Source organism: Protopterus annectens, chromosome 3.part0 (genome assembly GCF_019279795.1).
Source record: "Protopterus annectens isolate FY-2018-M chromosome 3.part0, PAN1.0, whole genome shotgun sequence".
Classification (NCBI taxonomy): domain Eukaryota; kingdom Metazoa; phylum Chordata; order Ceratodontiformes; family Protopteridae; genus Protopterus; species Protopterus annectens.
This window is the reverse complement of record NC_056731.1, coordinates 1,165,598,790-1,165,624,731: the sequence shown is the minus strand read 5'-3', so window position 1 is coordinate 1,165,624,731 and position 25,942 is coordinate 1,165,598,790. Positions and strand designations below refer to the sequence as shown.

At 42.1% G+C, this 25,942-nt stretch overlaps 1 protein-coding gene across 1 annotated transcript in view; it reads left to right on the top strand.

Moving 5' to 3' along the window:
- The window catches only part of NBN (nibrin), a 1,386,396-nt gene that overhangs the window by 409,867 nt on the left and 950,587 nt on the right, over positions 1-25,942 (top strand). The window contains exon 5 of the mRNA XM_044065389.1: positions 12,443-12,546. Within this exon, the coding sequence (XP_043921324.1) occupies positions 12,443-12,546 (104 nt within the window). The remainder of the gene's footprint in view (positions 1-12,442; positions 12,547-25,942) is intronic.

Genomic DNA, 25,942 nt, shown 5'->3' with positions numbered 1-25,942 from the left:
TAGATGCTTCTACCTACAACAGAATATTGCCTACCAACATTTACCCAACATTCAGTTCAGCATGATCATTACCACTGAAGCAACAATAAATAAAAAAAAAAAAAAATGTAGATTTGTTACCTTAGCAAGCCCAAAGGAACACCACTGTCTTAACACTGCAGAAAACTGATGGGTGCTTGTAAGAGCAAGAGCTACACTTCTGCTAAACACCATGACCTTCAGACTGTTAAACTCCTCGTATTGCCCTTCCATTCATCCACTAAGTTTGAGTAGCATCTGACTCTTCTAGTGACCTTGTGAACAGCCACTGTCCTCAAGAGTTTACTAGGCAAGTGGAGAGTAGAGATTGTAAGGCCTTTCTTTTGTACCACACACTCGCCTACTGACAATTTGTAATAACCAGTCTGCCTGGTGCATGCTTATGGGGGGTGGGGGGGGGGTTGAAGTACACAGAGAAGAGTAATGTGAACACAGAGAACATGCAGACTCCATGCAGGAGGCACCCCGACCAAAAATGGAACTAGAGAACCTCTTGCTGTAAGGCGACAATGCTACCAGTAGTGAAACAGTTGTACGAGACATAACATTCGTATTGAAATGTTTCTTCACACTTTATTGTTAAGGACCCAGTGTCCATAACATTATTATGCTACTGTTCAATACTGTGTTATATTTTAATATATTTATATTAAACTCATAAAATATACTGTAACTGTGTTATGCTTGTAGGGATCATGGCTGAAAAGTGCCTTAGGACCAGCCCACTAAAAACTTAACTAGATTAATAAGTGGAGTGCTATATTATATTAAATAATGAAAACAAGATTATACATCTAGTCATAGAAGTGAACAGCAAATTAGGATATGTTAATCTTCTGTTAGTAACAAAGAAGTGTCATGCAGTAATTATGTTATGCAGTATCACTACCAGAAGGAAAGAGCCTTAATTCCTCTTTACAAAGCTGTTTTAAGACTTTATATAAAATTTATTGCAGCTGCTTGTGTTTACAGTTATTCCCAGTTACTTAAGTTGGAAAAAAATTAATAATTTTTATACTTAACAGATCAATGGAGTTAAATGCGTAAATTACAACAATAGATTGGAACAATTGCAGATGTATTCTGGATGGGATAGGTTAGTCAGAGGTGACATAATTGTGTAGAAATGCATGAATAACCTTGTTTTGCTGTTAAGCCTTGGTTTAGAAGTTAGACAGTATAGCTAGCACTTCCGTGGTGGTGCAGCGGTAGCATTGTTGCCTCACAGCAAGAGGTTCTTCCGTTCGATTCTCGGCTGGAGTGCAGGGAGTGCCTTCTGTGTGGAGTCTGCATCTTCTCCCCGCGGTTGGGTGGGCGTTCGAAAGACATGCGTAAATGGGCATGCTTTGGTTGAAGGTTGAACGTCAAGCTGGCACCTCGGCGTTCGTGAAAATCTACTGCCAATCATTAGCGGACCGGAGTTCTGCTGTGGCGACCTCAAACCGGGAAATGCCGAAAGCCAACAACAACAGTTATGGTACTAGAAGTAATACATTTTTGTGAATATATCAATCTGTAGCACAAATTTGGAGACAAAGTTATTTACGTAATAGGGCTAGTAAACTGTGGAATGAACTGCATTTAGGGATGAGAAAGGCTTCCAGTCCTTGATAGGTTCAAGGCTGATGTAAACAAATGGTTTGGTGGCAGGATTTACGGAGTTCCCTAATAGGTTCCAAACTCAGTTGAGATGTCTGAGGCTCAGAGTTTGTGACTCATTGAACAGTATCAACATGAGTTTTCTTAATTGCTTTTTTTTTTTTCTAAAATTCCAGTATCTTATAAATAATCTGTAGCATTTCTCCTTTGGCTCTGTCTAACCTTATCTGTATATGCACATCTTAGCTAACCAAAGTAATTTGAAGCATCTTAATACTTTCCATAGTCTTGTAACTGGTTTCCTTCTCTTCTGTTCCCATTTCAACTGAGTAATACAACACTATTTGTTTTATCTCTTTCTTTAAGTCAAACCATACTTTCTGAAGCTAAATATTTCAAGGGTCTTACTAAATTTGCCATGTTTCAGAAGATAAACTGGAAGTAGTCAGTGCATTTTGGTCTTGAGAGGACCTGCCCAGAAATCTGCAGGTGAACTGGAGGATGTTCTGACAAAATAGAGGACCGGCCTCCTGCATTGCCTTCAGTAATACATGCTTGTTCATGTCCAAACTTTGCTTAATATTTCAATAAACAAATAAATAAAAGGTGAATTTCAGGCTGCCATTTTCAGATTATATCCACTAAAACTAACTCTGTTTTATGAGAAGACTCTCAGAACTCAAAAAAATTCTTCAATGTCAAAGGACCACTGTCCACATCTCTCATTTGAGCTATCACATTCCATTCTTCCAATAAAATTGGCATACTCTTTTGAAAAGCAATAATCCTTGTTGTTGTGTACTTTATGTACTTCTTTTCAGTTCTTGGAAGGATATATGCAGAGACCGTAGTAATAAGAAGATTCACCGCAAACCCTTTCTTAGTTACAAATCTCCCTACTGGCCCTCCAACATCTGTCTTTGCACAGGGCAAGATATTGAGATGAAACTGTGCACATTGCTGGCACATAGCCGAATAAACATTCTTCACAGTAGCCACATTTTACTAACTTTCTTGGATCCATCATATTTTGATGCGACTCTTGTAGGGTTACCACAGATGGATTATGCCTAAAAATATACGCTATAACTCTGTCCTTTTTAATATGGTTTATTAACCCAGTAACATTCCAACTTCCAATATTTGTTTTTGTTTTGATCATTTGCTGACTATAAAGTCTTTTCCTAGCTACTTAGTTGACCTATTAGTTACCCCGGGGAGAGAGGCCTGCACCCTATTTGTTCTCTTGACTGCAGGAGTCCAGTGAATCAGGAGTGGTGCTGTCATCTGTGTGGGGACTAGGGTTTTCTGTTTGTGACCCTAACTCACAGCATATGCTCAGTTTGTGGTGTTCTGGAAGAATTTAGAGTTTGTATAGTGTAGATTCCCAAAATGATTTACGTCTTCAAATGACCTTGTGTTCTGGAATGCGCACATCAGGCATGTTTCTGTGGTTTCCACAGGGGACGTGGAGTACTGTGTGTTCCATACTTGTTCCCCACTTCTGCCCCCAGAGAGAGTTGGGTGAGCTTAGCTCCTTCACTCTTGTTCCTCCCCATCCAGTTCTAGCAGGTGCTTCAGCTGCTAATTGAACACTCCAGTTTGTAATACTTCATTTGCCGATAGTATACACAGCAGTAAATCTCATGTGGGATGCTGGTCTTCCTTTCCACTCATTTTTGTCGAAACAGTAATCTGTATAAGTCTGACAAACACAGTCTACTTAGTGTAGATAATCAGAGATAAGCAGAATATAAGAAAATCCTCATTTCAGTGTATTATTACATCCTGGATTATATAAACGAGAGTCCTTGCCAGCCTAAATAATACATCTGCTGAATTCATTAAGTAAACACAGCCAGTCTTGTTCCACAAGCAGTATACATTTGCACACACAGAAACAGTAAAAATATAAATCAGACAATACTGTTATACAGTACCTCTCAACTGTTCCAGATTTATTGCAATATGCGTAGATTTTTGCCTCTTATTTTTGGTGTGTTCCTTATAAAATATGTGGTTTTCTGACAAATCACTGAGGATTGAATTACTAAATAATGATTTTTATATTTCAGTTTGACTTCATATGATTCAGAAAATATATGCTAACACAAATCTTGTAGCTGTTGCAACTTTCTAAGTTTATAAAAGCAATATTTAAAACCTCTCCCTATTTCGGGGCCTTTGTGTCCACATTATTTTAGCTTTGTCCAGATTTCTTGTGCTAAGAAGTTGAAAGGTATGAGCTATATCCCAAAATGTAAATCCATTAACACATTACAGAAGCAGTAACACAAACGTTCATTTCTGGTTTGGGAGCAGTATTCCTGATGTTCATCGTGTTTCACTGTTGCAGTACTAATCAATGGGTTATCAGACTCCCGGTAGCCCTCGATCAGCCAGAATGCCAAAGGTAAGTAAAAATGACATCAGCTGTCGTCTGTTGTAAAGGACGTCAGGGTGTCCGATACAAAAGGAGGCAGCCGATGTGACTTCCTCTGTCTTCCTTGCCACGGAGCCCGAAGCAGAAGCATTTCTTGCACAAGTGCCGATCAGCAGTTTACCTTTTTTGTTTCGACTACAAAGTTGAAATCAACTGCAGCTAAGTACCTCATTGGGGATCCTCTTTTCTTGCCTTAACGAATGTCAGAAAAGGTTAATAATTGTCTTACCTGTGGAAAGCAGATTCCCCATAGAGATTTTCATTCCTATTGTATTTGTTTAGGCCTAAGTTCCTAATTGTGATCTCTGTGCTTCCTTTAATCCACGTACTATTCGTCGTCAGGCTAAGCTTTTAGCTAAACATTTTGGTGTTTGGCCTAAGTTTGTCGGTGTGGCGTCCGCTGGTCTTCAGGCTTTGGATATTCCCAAGAAACGTAAGGATAAGAACCACGGCAGGCTTCCGAAGGTCAAGTCCTCGGATGATGTTAAGTTGGTAGTCAGTCATGCGGTAGCCAGTGAGGCGCCTTTGCAGCCCCTGCAGCCCACAGATTTTCAACCGCAGGCCTCGGTTGAGACCATTTCAGAGGCCCCCAGGCCTCCGGCTTTCATTTTGCCTTCTGACCTAGAGCCTGTTGCATCTGCAGCTGGATCTGGAGCTGCTAAGCTGACTCTGGTGTCCGAGGCCTCCATTCTTCATTCAGATAGCAAGCTCATACCGATGACTTTGGCTGCAACTTCGGAGGTTGCCAGGCCTCCAAAGTCCTTCGAACTTGCAGGTAAATCTTCCAGTCGTAAGCCTGTGAAGAAATGGGCTCAATTTTCCTCTCGTTCCCCTCATTCTCAAATGGTTAAAATGGCTGATGACCTTTTGACTCTTATTAGGGGTTCACAGCCTCCTCCTTCAAAAAGAGGTAGGGATGACTCTCCTGAGGCTTTGTCTTATTCAGGTTCTGATACTTCTAGCATTTCTGTTGATGAAGAGGAAGTTTCTCAGGCTTTCTGTCCTTTTGAGGATTCAGACGCAGAGGAGTCCATCCCTTCTGCTTCTCCTCCAGAAGATTTCTCTTTTGGTGATGCTTTAAATACTCTCAGGGAACATTTTAAATGGGAAAGTCAGGATTGTCCCTTCTAAGAAAAGGATTAGGGAGTTTTTGGATTTGCCTCAGCATAAACCTTTGGCTATTCCACCTGTGTTGGAGGTGGTAGATGTTTTTCTGGAAAATTCCTTGACTCCAAATTCGGTTCCTCCTGCTCCCAGGAAACCGGACAGGTACTATAGAGTCCCTGATCCTCATTTGTTTCTTTTCAGGAATCTGTTGGCTGATCCAGAGCTTATTTCTCAAGGCCCTAAAGGAGTTAAGGCCACTGTTACTAAAAATCCAATTCCTTCTGACAGGGAATCTAGGAACCTAGATAGGTGGGGTAAAAAGGTTTATATCTCTGCCACTCTTGCTGTTAAGTCTACTAATTGTCTTTTTCATATGCTGAAGTTCCAGCAGCACACCTTGGAAGCTATTAAGTCTAGGATAGCAAGTGTGCCTTTGTTGGAGGAGAGTAAGGATATGCAGGATTCATTACATTGTAGTTTTGACATTCTAGAAGCCTCCTGTAGGGCTACAGCTACTGGCTCTGTTATTAGAAGGCACGCTTTGTTCAGGGAGCAGCCCCTACCAGAGCCTGTCAAGGCTAAGCTTTTAGATGTACCTTTGCATAAGGACAATCTTTTTGGCAGCAAAGCAGAGGAAGTGCTTCAGAAGATGGAAGACAAGGCTAAGTCTATGCAGACAGTTAAAGACTTTCTGCAAGTTCAGTCTCCTCGCTTTAGCAGGAATTACCCTTCTAAGAGTTGGACGTTCCCAGATACCAGCAGACAGAACCATTCTAGGACTAGAGGTTACAAATCTTCTAGGGGATAGGTGGCTACCCCTCAAAGGTCTAAGCGTTGGCAGGCTTCCTCTTCCAGGGTGGGAAGTTCTAAGCCTGCATCTCAATCTAAACATTCTCAATGACTCTGTCCAATTTCTGCCTGTTCTTGCCTGCCCAGAGAGTCCTTTAGGGGGAAGGTTGGCTCTTTTTGCAAATGTCTGGGCCACCATCATGAACGACAAATGGGTACTCAGAACTGTATCCCTAGGATGCAAGCTTTCTTTCCACACCTCTCCAGTACCCAAAGGATTCCTGGATGCTCCTCAAAAGCAAATTGTGTCTCTGTTACATCTGGGAGCAATAGAATCAGTTCCTGCTCAGCAGGTAGGCCAGGGTTTCTATTCCAGACTTTTCCTAATTCCAAAAAAAGAAAGCACCTGGCATCCTGTCCTAGATCTATCCATCCTGAACTCTTTCTTGATAATTCGAAAGTTCAAAATGCTCACTCTGCATCAGTTGCTGCCAATGTTAGAAAAGGATTCCTGACTGGTGACGTTGGATCTCAAGCTTATCTGCACATCCCTATCAGGGAAAGTTGCAGGCAATACCTTCGTTTCAGGGTGGGCAAGCAACATCAATTCTCTGCGCTGCCCTTTGGCTTATCTACTGCTCCCAGAGTTTTCACAAAGTGCCTGGCTCCAGTCATTGCTTTTTGCAGGCAGAAGAAAATTCAGATTTATCCATACTTGGACGACTGTCTAATTCATGCAAATTCTCAGGAACAGCTGTTAAAGGATCTAGAATTTATAAAGACTCTTCTCTCTTCCCTGGGTTACACTCTCAATGAGGAAAAATCAAAAATGGTGCCATCAAAAGAGATAACATTCCTGGGAGTGAGTCTGAACACAACCGCCCAGATGATATATCTCACCCAGGAGAAGCAGACAGTTCTTTCAGTTTACTTCAAGGACTTGGCAAGCCTGTCCCAGCTCCCTGCAAGGAAATACCTGCAAGCTCTGGGATTCATGGCCTCTTGCATTTTCATGATTCCATATGCAAAACCGCATATGAGGAAATTGCAGTGGTACCTCAATAACCTTTGGTGTCAACACTCTCAGGACCTGGATGTGATAATTCCTCTGCTTCCATGTCTGCAGGCAGAGTTTCTCTGGTGGGCAACAGCCTGTCTACAAAACAAAGGCATGCCTTTTCGCCCACCCCTTGCCACTCAAGTTCTTACCACAGATGCATTGGACTCACCTGGATGGCGGATGCATACAGGGAAATTGGAATGCCCAGCAGATGCACCTGCACATAAATTTAAAGGAGTTGATGGCAGTCCAGCAGGCCTTACTAGTTTCAAGCATCTTCTTTCTCCAGGGACCCTGCTTGTCAGGACGGATAACACCACAGTCATGTGGTACATCCACAAGCAGGGGGGACTCATTCTTACCTCCTGTGCAGACAGAACACGAGTCTTTGTCCATAGCAGCATCCTTGGTCCTGCATCTCCTAGCTCAGTTTCTTTCAGGAAGGCTCAGTGTTTTGGCAGACCAGTTGAGCAGACAGACCCTGGATCCTCACGAGTGGCAGCTGAACAGAGCAATTATTTACAGCATCATTCAACATTGGGGCACTCCTCAAGTGGATCTTTTCTCCTCTCCAGACAACCATCTTATACCTCTTTTTGCACCAGACAGCATCACAGCAGAGCCTGGAAAGTGGATGCTCTGTCCTTCCCTTGGATGCTGCTGTCAGTTTATGCCTTCCCTCCTCTTCCTCTTCTTCCCAGAGTATTATTGAATATCGGGGACAAATGACCAAGGACTGTTCTCATAGCTCCGGACTGGCCCAGACAGCATTGGTATCCACTGCTTCGCAGTCTCTCCCAATTTCCTCCTTGGCATCTTCCTCTGAAGCCAGATCTTTTGGTTCAGGAAGGGGGGAAGCATTCTACATCCTCATCTTCAGTCTCTCCATTTGGCAGCATGGCTCATTGTATGAATCAATCCTTTTCTTCTTCCCTTTCCCAGCAGGTGGTTGACATGCTGAGGAAGAACAGGAGGCCTAGCACTAGGAAGTCTTGTGCTGGCAAATGGGAAAGATTCTCTCATTGGATGTAGGCTAGAGGGGAATCTTATTTTCAGCCTACCCTTCCTCTGATCCTGAAATACCTGGCTGATTTGCTTCAGGGTGGTCTTTCTTTTTCCTCTATCAAGAGCCATGCTTCAGCCATTTCTGCTCATTGTTCTTTTGAACAACTCATTTTCTCTCATCCTCTGATGAAAATGTTTCTCAGAGGTGCTTGCAACTTAAAACCTCCCAGAAGGATGCCTACTCCAGCCTGGGATCTTAATTTTGTTCTGGAGAAACTCACTCTTCCTCCTTTTGAGCCAGCTGCCACTGCAGATTTAAAGTTTCTTTCGTGGAAGACTGCCTTCCTCTTGGCTATAACTTCAGCAAGGAGGGTTTCTGAGCTGCATACTTTGATGGCTATGGAGCCTTTTCTTGTTTTCCATGCAGATAGGGTCTCTCTGAGAACCAGCCCCTCCTTTATGCCTAAGGTGGTGTCTAGCCTGACTCTTAATCAGTCCATACACCTTTCTACCTTCTTTCCTAATCCTCGAAATAGAGGTGAAAGAATCCTGCATTCTCTTGATGTGCATAGATAGCTCAGGTTTTACCTGGACAGGACTAAAGACCTTTTGGAAATCAGCACCGTTATTGGTCAGTTTTGCCCCTGGAGCCCAGGGCAAGGCTATTTCTAAGCAAACCATTTCTAAATGGATTGCACATTGTATTACTTTTTGTTATTCCTTTCATGGCAAGGTTTCTCCTCAAGGGGTTAAGGACCCACTTAACTAAAGCAACTTCCTCTTCTGTAGCCTTTTTAACGGGTGTCCCTATTAAAGACATTTTTGAGGCTGCCACATGGTCTTCTGTTCACACTTTCGCAAAGCATTATAATTTGCCTTTTTTTTTTCAAGAACCAGGGCAGGGTTTACCACTACTGTTCTGCAGGGCATTATCTCCAATCCTTGATTCTCTTGGTTCCTCCTCCCTTTTCTCTGAGCTTTGGTAATCAACCCATTGGTTAGGACTGCAACAGTGAAACACAAACATAGTACAGTTATGTACGCTTAACATAAATATCGATGTTCGAGTGTATTCACTGTTGCATTCCTGGTATCCCTCCCTCCTTCCCCCTTTTCTCTTTTCCTAAGGTACAGGCTAAATTTGGTATTATTTGCCAAAATGGCTTTTGGTTTTAAGGCTTGTTTTCTGGGGCTTCTGACTGTTATGGCAAGAAAGACTGAGGAAGTGACGTCTGCTGCCTCCTTTTGTATTGGGCGTCCTTTACAACCGACGACAGCTGATGTCATTTTTACTTATCTTTGGTATTCTGGCTGATCAAGGGCTACCGGGAGCCAGATAACCCATTGGTTAGGACTGCAACAGTGAATACACTCGAACATCTACATTTATGGTAAGTGTACACAACTGTACTTTTGTGCTTCTAACCAAACTTTTTAGTGCCGCATATCTTCATCTCCAGGAACAAAGACTACACCCTGCACCAGAACACCTGAGCATAAAAGTGGTATAACAGACTTGAGTCCTGTCTCTGCAGGTATTCAGTGAGTCTATAGCTATATATATTTTTTTATCTGTTATGCCAGATGAATGTTTCCATATATTAAACAGGAGTTATCATGCCCCTTTATAAACACTGCATCCAAGTTCTGTTGTGCCATAATTGTGTATCAAATATATTTCAAAGTATCCTAGAAAAATGTGTAATCTAAAAAGAATACACTAAACAAAATTAGGAACTGCATGTTAAATAGGCTTGTTTAAGCAAACAGTGGATTCCTGTCACTCCCCTATGTAACTCCAAATAAAATTAAACTATAATATTTAAGATAACTTGCTGTTCACTTTAAATAAACCATTAGTCACTTTCACTAGTGTTTCCATGAATCATTAGTTATGTTCTTCATTTCACAGTACTTTTTTGCACTCCTAGTACTAGACCACTATAAATTTGTATTCGGTATCTTCATGTGGGGGGGGGGGCATTAAACAGCAACGACCTTATGTTAGGAGCAGAAAGAACCCCCACGTATGTTTGTCACCTTAATTTCCTGACTGTGTAAAGATTGTCAGGTCATAAACAAATCTTTTGATTGCCCACTTCACAGTTAGCGGAAAACCCATCTCAACCCATGGACATATACATGTTATGGTTCAGAGTAAGAGGAATCCCTGGGAAAACAAGCATAATGAAATGGTTCACCCATATATAAAGTGGAGCTAAAAGTCTCACATAAAGGCTGCTGCAGCCTATCACAGCAGTTCCAACAGACAAAGTTAAAAAAAGCAATGATTCTTCCCCAGATATTCAGCAGACTTCAGTAGTTTCACAAAGAAACATACTTAAGTCTAAGAAACAGTTCAGTAATCTAGAGTATCAGCCAGCCTGGAACAGTAGAGGAGTAAAACCTTGACTACTGCCTGGGTGACTGATGGGTGCTAGCAGGGAGGATGGGCATTACATGTCCTGGGGGAAAGGATGTGGCTGTTAGCCTTTTGTGCTGGCCACAACACTGCTGAGGGACAGAAGTCTCCGGGCATGTAAAGCAGGAGTTGCTGTAGGGAGGGGTATGCACTGTTGCTGCCCAAGCTAGTAATTATAGCTCTCCTTCTGCATGTGAAGGAGTGTACATGCATGGAAGGGGGAGGATGAACATAGTCCCTGCAGTAAAGCAGATGTGCACGTTAGTACGAGTGGAAAGGTTAAGGCCTTACTACAAAATGTTATCGTTACCAGGATACCTGTAAGAGCACAAGCATCCTCATTGTCTGTCTCTATAATGGCCCCCTGAACAGGCTGCGGACCTGGCACATGTGAGAAAGATCTTCATCACCAAAGAGCAAAGGGGCCTTTGTAACATTGGGGAGGTTTGATGACCGGCTAGCACTGGAGAGAAAAAGATGAAAATAGGAGTCAGTGGAACAGCTTGCTGTCTGTGGGTTAATCGGGCCAGTGGCTTTCTCCACTGGTGCGTGCTTCTACTGAGAATGCATCCTGATCTCTAATAATAGTTTTCTGCCAAAGCAAGGCAAAAGGTGTAAGAGATACTTTTTGGGGGTGGGAGAAGTCCCTGTTACGTGTGAAGACAGATTATCTTGCATTGCTGGTTGCAAGGTTGGTTGCTGTCTAATTGGTCCTGCTGCACATTTCAAATTGCTTCTGGTCTTTCCAAATAGGTTTTGCTACAGCTGTGGCACAGAGCTTAAGAAAAACAAAAAGGCAGGCTAGAGCAGCTTTAATTTAAGGCTCTTGACGTTAAGTACATGGCCTGAGTTCTTTGCTCCCTTTTTGGTATTGTTGCAATGTTGTAGTCACTGTCAGTGCTCGTATTCTCAGTTTAAGATGGTAGAACAGCTGTTTGTTTTATTAGAAATGCTTCAGAATAAGACTTTTCCACCAGAGGCATAGCTGCTTTCAGTGCTTGCTTCAAAAAGTCTTCATTTCAGACATCTGTGCCATAGCTGCTCAATCCTTGGTCCACCCTTTGCCAGGCACATCTTTGTCACCCATGACTGAGTCCGTCTTCTTTTGGTACTTCTGTGCTTCAGGATTCAGTCTTTTCCTTGGGCCATTTGGCCATCCTCTGGCTCCTTTCTCCCTGGTGGATAATATTACTACGGATTTAAGCCAGTTGTAAACCTATCAAGGAGGGTCCTTAATGTCTGGCATAAATATATTTTTACTTGATATTAGTTGATGTGCTAGGAGACCTTCCTTGCTGGGGCCCATATATTCTTCCTCCATCCCACCCTGGCTGAGGTAAACCGTGTAGATGTCAACATTTTTTTCTTGATTAGCAGTACAAGTGTGTGCTTAGTGACTGAAGGTGAAATGGCTAACTCTGGCTTGGTGCACCATCCTCATGTGCCTTGTGACATCACAGTGTGCACCCCAAGTTTTAAGATCTTTAGAGGAAGGAATACTAGATTCGACAGAAGAGAGGATGACATCGACAGCAGACCAACAGAGAAAATTCCAGTCATACAACATAACTCATGTGTTTTATGATGAGTACACTTTAATAACTGTACTGTAAGGCACCAGAAGATGTTCTTCAGAGTTTTTTCTGGAGGTGTGCGGAGCAGAGGGACTGATCAAGAGAAACTGAAATGCAACTATGGCACTTAATTTAGTCATAAAAATGTGTGTGGCTTTCTGCCTTATTCCTGTGGTGAAATGCCTTACTCAGTTGCTTTTGTATCTTCACATAAACTAGGAATCTTAAGCTGTACAATGGATTAAATGTGCTAGTAGATCAAATTATCTTAGTACTGTATATTGACATTTCTGAAGATTTTTTTTATTGTATTTGCAGTCTTGTATTAAATCATGTTAATTCCTAGTATTAGTTGTTGTATCCACGTCTCTGTCTATTACAAATGTACTTGTTGTCTTTTTCAGACCATCTGTGCCTTCATTTCTGCCCGACCAATATTAAAACCAGATTATTTTACTGAGCTTCTGAGAGCTATTCAGGCCAAAAAACAGTTGCCCAGTTGTGAAAGGTGAGTTTTTCTGTGACTTTTTTTCTGCTGTTACTAGATTTTCTTACTTTGTTCCATGTACTAATTAATTAATTTGTCAGAGTTTGACTGATTTGTTAAACATGGGAATATCGTTAGTTGTGGAGTTGCTGGGTCAAAAAGTGTTAAAATACAGTCTCAGTAACTGCCATTCTCTTAACAAAAGAAGATATTGGATAGATGGATGAACAGATTTCTGATGGTGGAAGTTTCTGAAACACTATAAGGACATGTTTTAGAAAATGTGCTCACTAATGATCGTTTCTTTGGCATTGTTACATCAGTGCATAGAGAGAAATCATTACCTTTTAGATATTGGATACACATTTTGCTCATATACGTGTGGCTGTGCATAGAACTAACCTTCCTTTAAAAATAATTCATACCATCTTTGTTAATTGACACAGAGTATCTTCTGTTCTGTAATAGGGACCATGGTGAAAGAATGGGAGGTGTATGTTTGTGTGGGAGGGCTTTTTAAGAACAAAAGTATTTTAGTGGAAGCTGTGGTTTGGGGTACCATATTTTTAATGAAAGATGATTGGTGAATTTTGGTACTTTAATTTCTGTTTTGATAAGTCGTCCACAACCCTTAATTAGCCAAAGATAAAATGTACAATTTGTTGTGCACATGGGTAACTGTAGGTACTGAGTCAGGAGCTCTGTTATGCATAATGCAGTGGAATGAAACAGGCAGAAGTAAAATAGAGCAATGATGAAGTTCCAAGAATAGATCTGTAAAAAATTTTGTACGTAAAAGTGCATTCATTGATGTTTTTGCCAAGCATTAATTGCAGTGCCGCAGTGCAGTCAGATTATTAACGTCCATTACAAACACTTTGATAGTTGTTATTGCAGGTAGATAATCAGAACCTACTTTCCTTGCCCTTTAAAAGAACAAAAGGACCTCATCACTTAGGTCATAAGGCTAATTGCAAGATGCACATTTCTGTTCTTCACTTAGGAAATTCTTTATTTTCTGACTATGCAAGATAGTTATATTTACATCTACACTTGCATACAGTAGAGGGTCCAAATGGAGAGATGAATTCAACAAGAAAAGGAAAGTAGTGTTGCTGGAAGTGAATTCATCTTCATTTTTGGATAAGTGCCTTCACCTGGTAGACCAAGCTGACACCCATATAGAGACTTTATTTTATATGTCATGGAGAAAAGTAGGTTAAAAAGAAAAAGATGACTGAGTGCAGTATTCCCAGGTCTGAAAAAAAGGAATGTTGGATCCTCAAGACATGGAAGCATTTGTACCACAGGGTTAGGCCAGACTCTGGTGTAGGTTAGCCCCAACACCATGTTAAAAAGTAGTAGTAGTCTGCAAAAAAAACACAAAAAATGGCATGCCAAGCAAGAAGCATAGAGACAATAAAGCGGACTGTTGAGAATCTGAAGACATTATTGCTATTATTATGCAGGAAGACCAGAATTTCCAGACAGAGGATATATAGCAAAAGTTTAGAGAGAAATTAGAGTAAAGAAAAATAATTATACAAGAAAAACTGTTAGAAGCCAGAGACACCAATTTAAGTTCTTTAATACAGGATGTCAAAGAAAAATATTATCTCAATGAGGAAATATTGGTCTACCTTGGAAAAAGAATTAACAGAGGACATGTGAAAAGATAAAGAACAAACAAAAAAACAGCTTTTTGAAATGTATAAAAAAGAAACATGGACATGGAAAAGAAGAAGAGATTAATAATAGTGTGATACTTATGCAGGGGAGAAAGCCAAACTAATCAGTACAAAAAAACATCTGCAGATATATTTGAAGAGAAATACAGGTAAAGACACCCAGATATGGTAAATTTCATATTAAAAAGTAAGACCTCACAACTGTAATATGGAAAGAGAGAGAGAGATTAGTGAGGTACAAATTAAATAAATAGAAAGAGAAGTGATGGACTTTCTGCATAGTGAAGGGTTTATTGTGGAAGCTCCAGTGTTGGCAGTGTGGCAACATGATGGACCAGTGGTTCTCCGGATAAAGGAGCAGCAGGTGGAAGGGATGCATCTGAAGAGGATATGCCACAGGGTGATTGATGTGCTAGAGGCTTCTGTAGAAGACGTACATGAAAGTCTAGTTGAGCAAGGGACGGAATAGTAAACAGTGGCAACTCTGACACTGGTGATGAGGTGTGATAGGCCAGTGAATCCCCATAATGAGAAGTAATGTGATGAAGAATACACTGAAGAAGATGCGTCATTGGACAGTGTTCTGGAACCTTTTGCAGAAGACTTGCAGGAAGCAGCGGATGCTCTCAGTTTAGAACAGAATGGGAATACTTGCTTGATTTTAATAGAGATGGTTAGTCATATTAAGATAAATGGAAGAAACAGGTTGCAGAAAGTAAATAAAACCAACAAAAATTAAAAATCTGTTAAAACAGATAAACACGATAATCAGGGCTATTAAGAGAAATTCATGTGATAGAAGTAAACAGGATATACTATTGGGTAGATAAACCAATGAAGGATAATGATTTACCACAAAAATGTAAAGTAACAAAGAAAAAGAAGGAAACAAATGCAGTACCCCCATGAAAGCACTTGAGTAGAGAAAACGATATAGTATCTAAGACGAGAAGTATCACAATTAGAAGAATACAGAAAAGGGAATAGATAATCAAAAATCCTTACAAAAATATATGTGGTAAAAGCAAGGCACAGTGTTAAAACACAGTTTCCAATAATAAACTAACGATATCAGTACAAACAAATAACTTAGAAGGTATGCAGATAAATATAAAAGAAAAGGACTAACCAAACAATTCTTTGATTACATGAAGAGGTTTTATAGAGAATTTATTTTTTACATTTGTTGACTGGGATAGTCCGACTGGATATATGTCCATTTTCAGCGGAGGCCCGGGGAGAAAAGCTCCAAGATAATAATACACGTTGAACATTTAGTAAATGCTAGTTTCAAGCAGAACTAAAAATAAAACAGTTTAAAAACAAAGCAAAGGGACTAGTAACACTAGCAAAAAAAAAAAAAGGCATGAGTACATTTTGAAGTATTTAGCAATGCTGTTGATCATAAAATATACTGAACAGGTAGAATAATTAAAAAAAACAGGATGGTATTCTAATATAGTGGTTATGAAAACGGATAATTTAACAGAACTTGAGAAAGGCCAAGAAGAGCTCCTGAAAGGAAAACTCCAGGGCCAGAGGTGGTAGCTAACTTCTGGTTAAAGGTATTAATATCTTTACATAAGAATTTAGCCCTGGAATAAATATTTATTTATTTTTAAACCAGTCTTTATTATAAAACAAAAATAATATCAACAAAATCTAAGTCTCTAAACTGCCATTCCCCTTTAAAACAAGAGTTCATGTCAGTTTAATTAGCGTTTTCATGCATTACTCGTGTTTAATTAGATGTGCTCGTCCTGACAGATACCAACCTAGTTATCAACAGGAAAAATAATATTCGTACTAAAGTCTGAACCTGCAGGCCATACAAAGAATTAAAGACCAATAAGTTAACCGCCTGAGTATAAAGTGTATGCAGAAATTGATCTAGACAGTTTATAGCCATCTAGAAAAATAGTCATGGTAATAAAAAAAGAGTCATATGGAACAGGTTAATCTCTTGTTGAAGAAAACCATTGCAGAGATCTGTTAACAACATAAAGAATCTAAATATGGTGTGGATAGATTACAAAAATGCATTCAGCAACATCCCACATTTATAGATAATGGAATTCTTATGGATAATGGCATGCTTAAAGATGTGTAAGATAATACCCTGTATTGACCAGTTACATTGCAGTGACGTGGCAACCCACTTTGCAGCTAAGCCATGACAAAGGACAAATTATAATCACAGGAATAAAAATTCAATGGGTGATATTCTAGAGTAATTCTTTGTTGTTTCTGTTGTTTTATCTTCCCGTTATGCTGTTTGTTTAATAGATTAGTCTATAGTTACAGCTTGGCTCCCAGAAGTCAACCTTATTCAAATGTAACTCATCTACTTGTTGTGAGCGATTTAAAGTTATACAGCTCATCAGATGACAATTGTCTCTCATCCAGTCAGGATAAAACAGATGAGCAGTTGTGGGTTTGGTTCAAGCAGCTTTATTATATACAAACACATTATGATTAAGACTTAGTAATGTAAACTTAAATAAACTTATAACCAAGCTGACTACTGCAGTCATACATATCAACACACTGGTTGTTCTCTCAAAATGGCACTGCTGCCCGCACATGCTCACTATTTATATGCACGTGCCTACACTTGAAAATGCTTCTTAAAATTACAACACGTGCTCTGTTCTACATCCTCCCTCTTTGAGAAATAGGTCATACACTAAAATGACAGCATTCATTGACTTGCATTTATACAGAAATGATTCTTTGACATGCAATTATACAGAACTAATTCTTTGAGATGCAGTCATACAAAACTATACACATATAAAACAGTCATGACCAGGTTGCTGTGTATTTTACACTAGGTTTAGAAATATGACCTGATCGTGTAATAAAAATCAGAATTGAATCTAGCAGCAGGGATTGTCTTTGGGGAATGTGCAACTTTTTGGGGCATCTGGGACATTATCAGGAATGGGAATAGGTACTGAGACACGTTCCTCAATATGAACATTGTCTGGGCTGATCTGAGATCTCGTCTGTATCACAGGTACGATGCTGCGATTTTGATTCAAACACTGGAAGAAGGTGCCTGCGGTTTCTCCTGTATTCTGTATCCTCAGATTCCACTAAGTAGGATCATGGCTTGGCACATATACCTTTTACTTGACCAATTCGATCAAAGTCTTCCACCATTTGCATCCTCGCTGTCTCTCCTTTTTCCAATGGACGAGGAAGTCTGCTCATTCTAGCATAGCTGGACTTCTGAAAAGAACCCTTCTTAAAAAAGTTGGGCTTTGATTGCTCTATTGCTTTTAGCATTAGGCACCAGCAAACTAGAACTCATAGGCAAGGTTGCTTTGGTTTGCCTAGATAGAAGTCTCTGAGCGTGCGAGCCAAGGAGGTTGTCACTGGGTATATTTCTGAGATTAAGTAAATTTAATGAAGATATCAGTATTGTTAAGCTTTGACCTCTCTAGCTATTGCTTTGCACTCTGTACTGCACATTCAGCCAGGCCATTTGACTATGGGAATTCTGGACATCTAGTAACATGGATAAAGGCCCACTCTTGCTAATTTTTGAAATAATTGTCTGGTAAACTGGGTACCATTGTCAGAAATAACCTTGTGTAGACTACCATGGACTGAGAAGTGATATTGTAGCTTAGTAATAGCAGTACTGAATGTAAGATTAGGTAGCAAATCAATCTTGAACCATTTCGAATAAGTGTCTGCCAACACTCTCCCAGATGAGCATGGCAGAAAGTATTAAGGAAAGTACAGCAGGACTTTTAAAAGATCTAGCAGATTTTTGCTGGAACGTTTTGGACATTTATTGAACTCTACTGGTAACCCTTTATTAGATATGGATGTCTCTTCTGTTGAGGCTGCTGTGAGAGAAGATCCCAGTAGTCGCGAGAACTTTGTCCAAATATAGAGAAGTTGAAAATAAATTGTTTAAGTTCAAGCGACTGCAATGGCAGCACTTCCACTTGGAGGCTTCGCTGAAACAAGGCATAGTACCAAGAGGTCTAAGAATTTTGACTATGCCTATGTATGGGCAAACTTACCCTGAACTTCTTAGACAGTGGCAAAAGATAAATCTTCGACACGTAAAATTATAAAAAATAAATAAATAAATAAAATAAAATAAAACAGCCACCAAGGACTAAACGTAGGTCTTCACTTTTTTAATGAAACACAGAACTAAGTAACCAAGCACTTTCACCAGATATAAACTGCTGGCTTCCTCAGAGTCATTTGGTGTTCTAAAGAGAACATTTAAATACACAAACAATCAATTAATTAATTTGTTAATAAACCAACCAACAAAAACCTTGTCAAAAATTGGTTAATTAAAAACATCATCATTAGTGAATATAAATTTCCACCAAACTCATGTATAGTAACATTAAAGTGAAAATCAAATAAAAACAATAAAGCTTCTAACTTGGGACATCCTATGCTAAGAAGGCAGAGTAACCGATATTGTAACACATATAAATTTTGTATTGTGAATAGATAACCAAGCTAATATATTATTTAATAGTTAAACCATATTGCAACAAAAATCAATGCTATTCTTGCAACTAAGAAAAACACTATATATTTTGTGTCCCAAAATTAAATCTGATTTGCCTTTAGCTTTAAAATAGGCATCAAGGAAACACCATCATTCAAGCCAGGTGGCTTCAAGGCATTTAGCCTAAGCTGCCAAGTTGCCCCCAAGGCTCCAACTTTACTGTTGGTGTCGCGCCCTCTTTCACTAGTAACAACTCGATCTATAACAAAAAAAATTTTTTTTTAAATTCTTACATTTTTTGTGTGCAAGTAGAGTGCGTTATGTTCATCACTTCTGTTGATACACCTCAAGTGTTCTGAAACCCTGTCCCATAGTCTGTGAATGGTTTTACCTACGTAAAAACCATCACATGAAATACAGGATGCAACATATACAATACACCTAGTGTTACAATTGCGTATCCCTGGGCATGAAATAGAGAACTTGTAGTCATTTACCCATAGATATGGACCATCATTGATGTACCTACAACATTTACACATGCCACATTTTTTCATGAGTGACATCGTTCTACCATTAGCCCTAGTTTCCCTTTCAAGAATTCCTTTTAGATTGTTCCCCCTACTGTAAGCTATCAATGGCTCTTGGCTCAAAATTTTCTTGATGTTATCACTTACAGAATTTCCAACCATTCCTCAAGCATGTTACAAGTTAATGGGCTCTGTGATTGTATTTTAATACAAACGTAGCACCTGTTTTCTCTTGGTTGACTTTGTTAGGGGTAACAAGTGTTACATTCCACAAAATAGGGATGTAGCATGTTTCGCTCTCTCATAATCTCTCTTTTGATTTTCAATAACAATTTTAAAGGATACCCCCTATCAAGGAACATCCCTATCAGTTTAAACATTTCCTCCTTAAAGGTTAGATTGTCGCTAACCAACTTAGATGTTCTCACCATCTGTCCCTTGATAATTCCTTTACTTTAGTGGTAGGGGTGGCAACTATTAAAGTGTAAAAGTGAGTTTGAATATGTCTCTTTCCTGTAGATGTTACTACATAAACCTTGTGGTGTTTTCTTTAGTGTAATGTCCAGGAAATTAATCTCTTCCTTGTGCCAAGAATAGGTAAATTTAAAAAAAGTCAGTTGTGGCATTTGAATAATCAATGAACTCTACTATAGAAATCTCATCTCCCTTCCACAGAATTAGTACATCATCCAAAAATCTATTGTATAAGAGAATGTTGTCTTTGTATTTGGATGAAAAAATAGAGAGGTTCTCCCATGCGAGTAATACTAAGTTAGAGAAAACAGGGGCACATTTGACTCCCATTGCTACACCGGTTGACTGTTGATAAATTTCACCCTCAAAACTAACAAAATTATTTTTCAATATAATTTCCATGAGGTCAATCAACAGGTTTATTTTGGTTTTATCTGTCGTTCTACTTTTTGAAAGACTTTCATGGAACATAGCCAGTCCCTGTTCGTGGGGAATAACAGTGAAGTTGACAGTCTAACATCATCATTTTCCCCTTCGTTGTTGGAATGCATTAAATACATGTAATGATGGTTAAATGTTTCAAATTCATCGATACAGTCATTGCCAATGTAAAGTAAGTCATCAGAAGAAACATAAGTCCCAAGATTCATACAATTGCTAGAAGGTCTTGTACTATTTAATTGTAACCCCTTCTGTTCCCCCTCGACCATTCCAGTACTGGTGTTGTATATTCCTGCCTACTTGTCCCCTGTTTATTAGTCTCTCCGACCTTCTCAACTCTGTCTGGTGTTCTAAAAAACATTCATTTAAATCACCATTTTCATCAAAATTATTCTGTTCAACACTGGCTGACCTTTCATTAACCACACGTGTATCATGTTTATCTTTTTGCTTAGTGCCCGGTGGATAGGCACAGTTGTTCTTATAGTCGACAGTATCCCTGTTGAGCTTTTTATGATGTAATGGGATCCTATCTCGCCTACATTCTTAACTGATGGGCTCAGAGCAGATCCATCGGCTTCGACTCGGCCAACTAGTACACCAGAACGAAGTCTCTTATTGGCTGGGCTACCCTCTATCCCAGGATGCACCACACCTGCTTCCCCAGATCTCGTTTGCCGCTTTACTAGCTGGACGTGGTCTCGACTTGGCTGGAGCTAAGTGTTTTTTCATTACCTTTTTCTGGTCTTTGACCTTGGGGTTTCTTCACTATTTAATACAACAGCTGTTTTAACGGCTATTTTGTGTTTTTTGTTGTGTGAGTGATTGACTGTTATTGCTGATACTTGTATATCACTGGTCGGGCAAGGCCCGTTTAAGTTAGAGGGCCTTTGCCCTTCTTATTGGAGTGTCTGTGTTATTATTTCCCTTTTTTCTTCCGGGCAAAGCCCGTTTAAGTTAGAGGGCTTTTGCCCATTGTTGTCGTGTTCTTTCCTGCTTGTTATTTCACTTGTGAGGTAAATCTCTCTCTGGAGAGCTCGTGCCATTTTTTTCTCGCGCTCTAACAGTTTGGTGTTATTAGTCACTTCTGTTTTTGGCGCAAAATTTTGGTATTTCGATAGTGTTATTACATAGTGTATAGGCATGTCTAAAGAGCAAAAATCAGGGTTCAAAAAGTGCACTAGGTGCAATTACAAAATGTCTATTACAGACAGTCACTCTATATGTGTATATTGTTTAGGACCTAAACATTTACAGGAGACATGTAGTGTGTGTCATGCTTTTTCTTCTAGGGTTCTTCAAGAGCGAAAAAATAAATTGATCTTGAAGGGTCTTATTAAGCCCTCTTTTGAGGAAGCTTTGGATTCATCTCCTACTGCCTCTAAAAAGAAAAGGTCGTCGGCTCCGACAAGTCCGTCGGAACCGACTGCTAAGAAGCATAAGTCGACCTCTTCTTCCTCGGCTCCACTGACTTCGGAGCCGAGGGTCGAAGGGTCTGCCTCGATGCCTCTTTCCTCGGCTCCATTAGTTTCGGAACCGCAGGTTGGAGTATCGAGAGGCGAATCACCTCCATCGGTCCCGATGGTTTCGGAGCCGGTGGAGGTATGCAGCTCAGACTCTTCCCCCTCGGCTCCGAAAGCTCTTTCGGCACCGATCCTTATTCGTGCTGTGCCGGATCCGGCGCCGATAGTGTTGGAGCCTTTTCGGAGCCGGTCCCCTACATTGTCTGAGCCGAGAGGAAAGTCGTCTCGACCCTTGTCTACTTCCTCTAAATCTTCAAAACTGTCGGATTCGGATTTGGATAGGGTTATTCAGAGGCTTTTCCAGTCTCCAGTTTTTGCACAAATGGTCTCGGCTCCGGCCCAGTTGGCTTCGGAGCCGATCCCCCCTCCGAAACACTCGATTCCTCCTCCAACCTCCTCGGAGACGGTGATGGTGGAGCAAGGCGGAGCCGTACGGTCGGAACAGAGACCCCCTCGAGGTCTGTCGGCACCGACCATTGTTCCTACCCTGTCCTCGGGTTCAGGGTTTGGTACTGGGACTTCCTCAGCCGGGGCCGAGGGGAACATCTTGGGACTGGGTGCCTCGGTACCTAGTCTTCCCCTCTGAGCATCGGCTGCTGGAATTCCTAGTGCCGTCGTGGCCTCTCGGCCAGTGATCTCCATGGAGTCTGGAGGTCCGGCCTTTGAGGCCATGAGGAGCGCGCTGGCCATGTCCTTGCCGGCTCAGCAGGCTTCCACCTCACCGTCCCTAGACCTGGGGACTGGTGCTTCTGCCGTACTGCAGTCCCTTGACAGCGGGGCCCCAGGGCCTGAGGATACCCCCGTCGGGGGTTCCCTTCTTCCGGGGGGTCCATCCGAAACTGCTTCGGATGAGCCTCCACGGAAGAAATTGTGCAAGAGGAAGCACATAGACTCCCAAGATGAGTCTGTCACATCGGACACTGACCTTGATGACGCGGAAGGGTCCCCTAAATCATCTTCGGATGATGTCTCTTTCTCGGATATCCTTGAGATTCTGAGACAGAGAGGAGATTGGCAGGCCAAAACCCCTTCCGCTGAGGAGTCAGTCTTCCTCAAGGCCTTCGGGGCCCAGCCCTCCGCCTCCTGGGTGTCTCCGCCCTTTGATGAATTGCTTGATTTGGTTTCTCGAAGGGCTTGGGAACACCCTGATTCTGTGGAACCGGTGCCTGCAAGACCGAATAAATTTTTTTCAGCCCCCCCTCAAAAGGAATTTTTGACAAAAGGAGTTCCCGTAGATGCAATGGTGGTGGCATCTGCCACACAGCAGGACGTGGCAGAGGCTTCAACGTCTATCCACCCTCCTAATAAGGATTCCAGGAGCATGGATAGGTACGGGAAGCGTACCCTTTCTTCAGCGGCCTTTACTTTACGGTCGCTGAATTACTTATGTCATTTTACTAGGCTCCAAAGGGACCTCCTTAAAGAGCTAAGTGAGTCCCTCACAGGTAATCTACCTGAGGCGCTAGCCCACACTGTTGGCGCCCAGATGACTACCTTATTTTCCATTGTGAACTCGTCCATGAGGCTCATCTCGTATGCGGCCGAAGGGGCGAGTAGAGCAGCGGGAACAGGCGTCGCCCTCAGGAGACATGCCTGGTTACGCTTGTGTTCATTTGCGGAGGCCTTCAAGTCTTCCTTCACCGACGCCCCCTTTGATGGGTCATCTTTGTTTGGACCCAAGGTGAAGGACACACCGACTCGGTGCGAGCAGGAGGGCAAGACCTTGACTGCCGTTGGGGCCCGTTTTTCCGCTCCCTCTAGGCCTTACCCCAAGGCCCAGAGAGGAGGGAAAATGTGGTTCAGGAAAACTCAGAGGTCTTTCCCTACTCCACCCAGTGATCCCCCCTCTAGAGGCGGGGGGGGGGATTCAGGAAGACGCCGCCCCAGAGGCGGCAGAGGCCCCCGTAACTCTGGAGACCGCGATTCCTTTCGTGGTTCTTCCTACACTCAACGTCCCTGAGTTGGTGCCCGACTGTGCAGCTCCGGAGCCAGTCGGGGGTCATTTTGCGGAACACCCACAAGCTTGGGAAGCTATTACCAGCGATCAGTGGGTGCTCCGGATTATAACCGGAGGCTATCTCATTTCCTTCATCAAACTCCCCCTTCCCGTAAGGGAAATCCCGGACGTGCCACCCAGTCAGCGGGATCAGGCAGCAATAGAGGTTTCAAAGCTGCTAGAAAAAGGAGTCATCCAGCCTGTCCCCACCGATCAGATCGGATCAGGAACTTACTCAAGATTATTTTTGGTGCCAAAAAAGACAGGGGACTTCAGGCCCATTTTGGACCTCAGTTCATTGAATCGTTTTGTGAAAAAGTCCAAATTCCGAATGGTCACCCTTCAGTCTATTCTCCCACTATTGGAGAAGGATGTCTGGATGTGCTCCATAGATCTCCAGGAAGCTTACTATCACATTCTGATAGGTCAAGAGTCCAGGAGACATTTATGCTTCCGCCTGGGAGACAGTCATTTCCAGTTCCGAGCACTGCCCTTTGGTCTCACCACCGCCCCCAGGGTGTTCACCAAGTGACTGCTCACCTGAGAAGTCTAGGATTCCAAATGTTTCCTTATCTAGACGACTGGCTCCTTACTGCCACCTCCATGCATCTACTATTTCAGGCGCTCATGGCCACGGTCACCTTGGGCCGTTTCCTGGGAATTACTTTCAACTGGCAAAAATCTGTACTACAGCCATCTCAGCGTATTACCTTTATAGGCGCAGAGTTAGATACAAAAAGGATGCGCGCCTTCTTACCGGCAGCAAGAATTCAAGTTTTGCAGAACCAAGTCAGATCCTGCCTCCCCCTATCAAGAGCTCCGGCCCATCTGATTCTACAGGTGTTGGGCTCGATGGCATCAACTATACTCCTAGTCCCCTTAGCCAGACTCCACATGCGGGTTCTGCAATGGCTTCTGTCGGTTCAATGGTCCTATCAGGAACTCCCCTTGAACCACTTAGTTATAATTACGGAGAGTTGCCGTCGAGATCTGCGTTGGTGGCTCCTCCGATCCAATCTCGACCAGGGGCGACCCTTTATTCCTCAGTCCCCCGTTGCCACTGTGACCACGGACGCCTCCCAGGTAGGGTGGGGGGGGGTCATTACCTGGACAGGTCTGTCCAAGGCACATGGCAGCTCCAGGAAGCGCATTTGCATATCAATATCCTGGAGATGAGAGCGGTACTCTTGGTACTACAATCTCTCCATCACGCTCTCCTGCAAGGTCCGATTGCTATCCTATCCGACAACATGTCGGTGGTTTGGTATATAAACAAGCAAGGTGGGACCAGGTCATACCCACTGTGCAGAGAAGCCATGAGACTTTGGCACTGGGCGGTAGCTACCAACCGCTTCCTAATGGCAACGCACATACCGGGGAAATCCAATGTGATTGCGGACAGACTAAGCAGGACCATCCTGTTACCCCACGAGTGGTCCCTCAACCAAAGAGTGGCTGCGAAAATCTTTGCCAAATGGGGTCTCCCTTGCTGCGACTTGTTTGCCAGCCCCCACAATGCGAAGTGCAGAGAGTTCTTCACTCTGATCCCCTCTCAGGGACAGATTCCCAGGGACGCTCTAACCCACATTTGGCCCCCCGGTCTCCTTTATGCCTTCCCTCCGGTTCCCCTCCTGCCGAGGGTGATACAGAAGGCAATTTACCTGGAGAGCGAAATGATTTTGATTGCCCCGCACTGGCCTCGTCAGGTTTGGTTTCCCTGGAGGTATGCGGTAGAAGGTCCATGGTTTCTGGACCCGGTGCCGGACCTGTTAACTCATCAGTCAGGACAGTCTCACCCATCTCTCACGTCCTTGAGGTTGGCGGCATGGTTACTCCGCTTCCATCCTTAGTCCGGGACAATTCCCTCTCTCCTGAGGTGATCCACATATTGTCTTCCTCTCACAAACCTTCCACTGTCAAACTGTATTCCAGCAAATGGAAAAGGTTCGCCTTCTGGGCTCAGCAACGAGGTATAGATCCTCTTACCGCCCCAGTATCGGAGGTCTTGAATTTCTTGGCCTCTCTTTTTCAGTCGGGCTCTTCAGTTTCCACGATTAAGGTTCAACTAGCGGCTATCTCTAATTTTCATGCTTCTTTTGAACCTTCATTAATGTCTCACAAACTTTGTAAGTCTTTCCTTAAAGGAGCATGGCTCCTTAGGCCCCCAATATCTCATCCTGTTCCCCCTTGGGACCTAAATTTGGTTCTTGCTGCCTTAACTGCCCACCCTTTTGAACCAGCTGCTACCTGCGATTTGAAATTTCTGTCCTGGA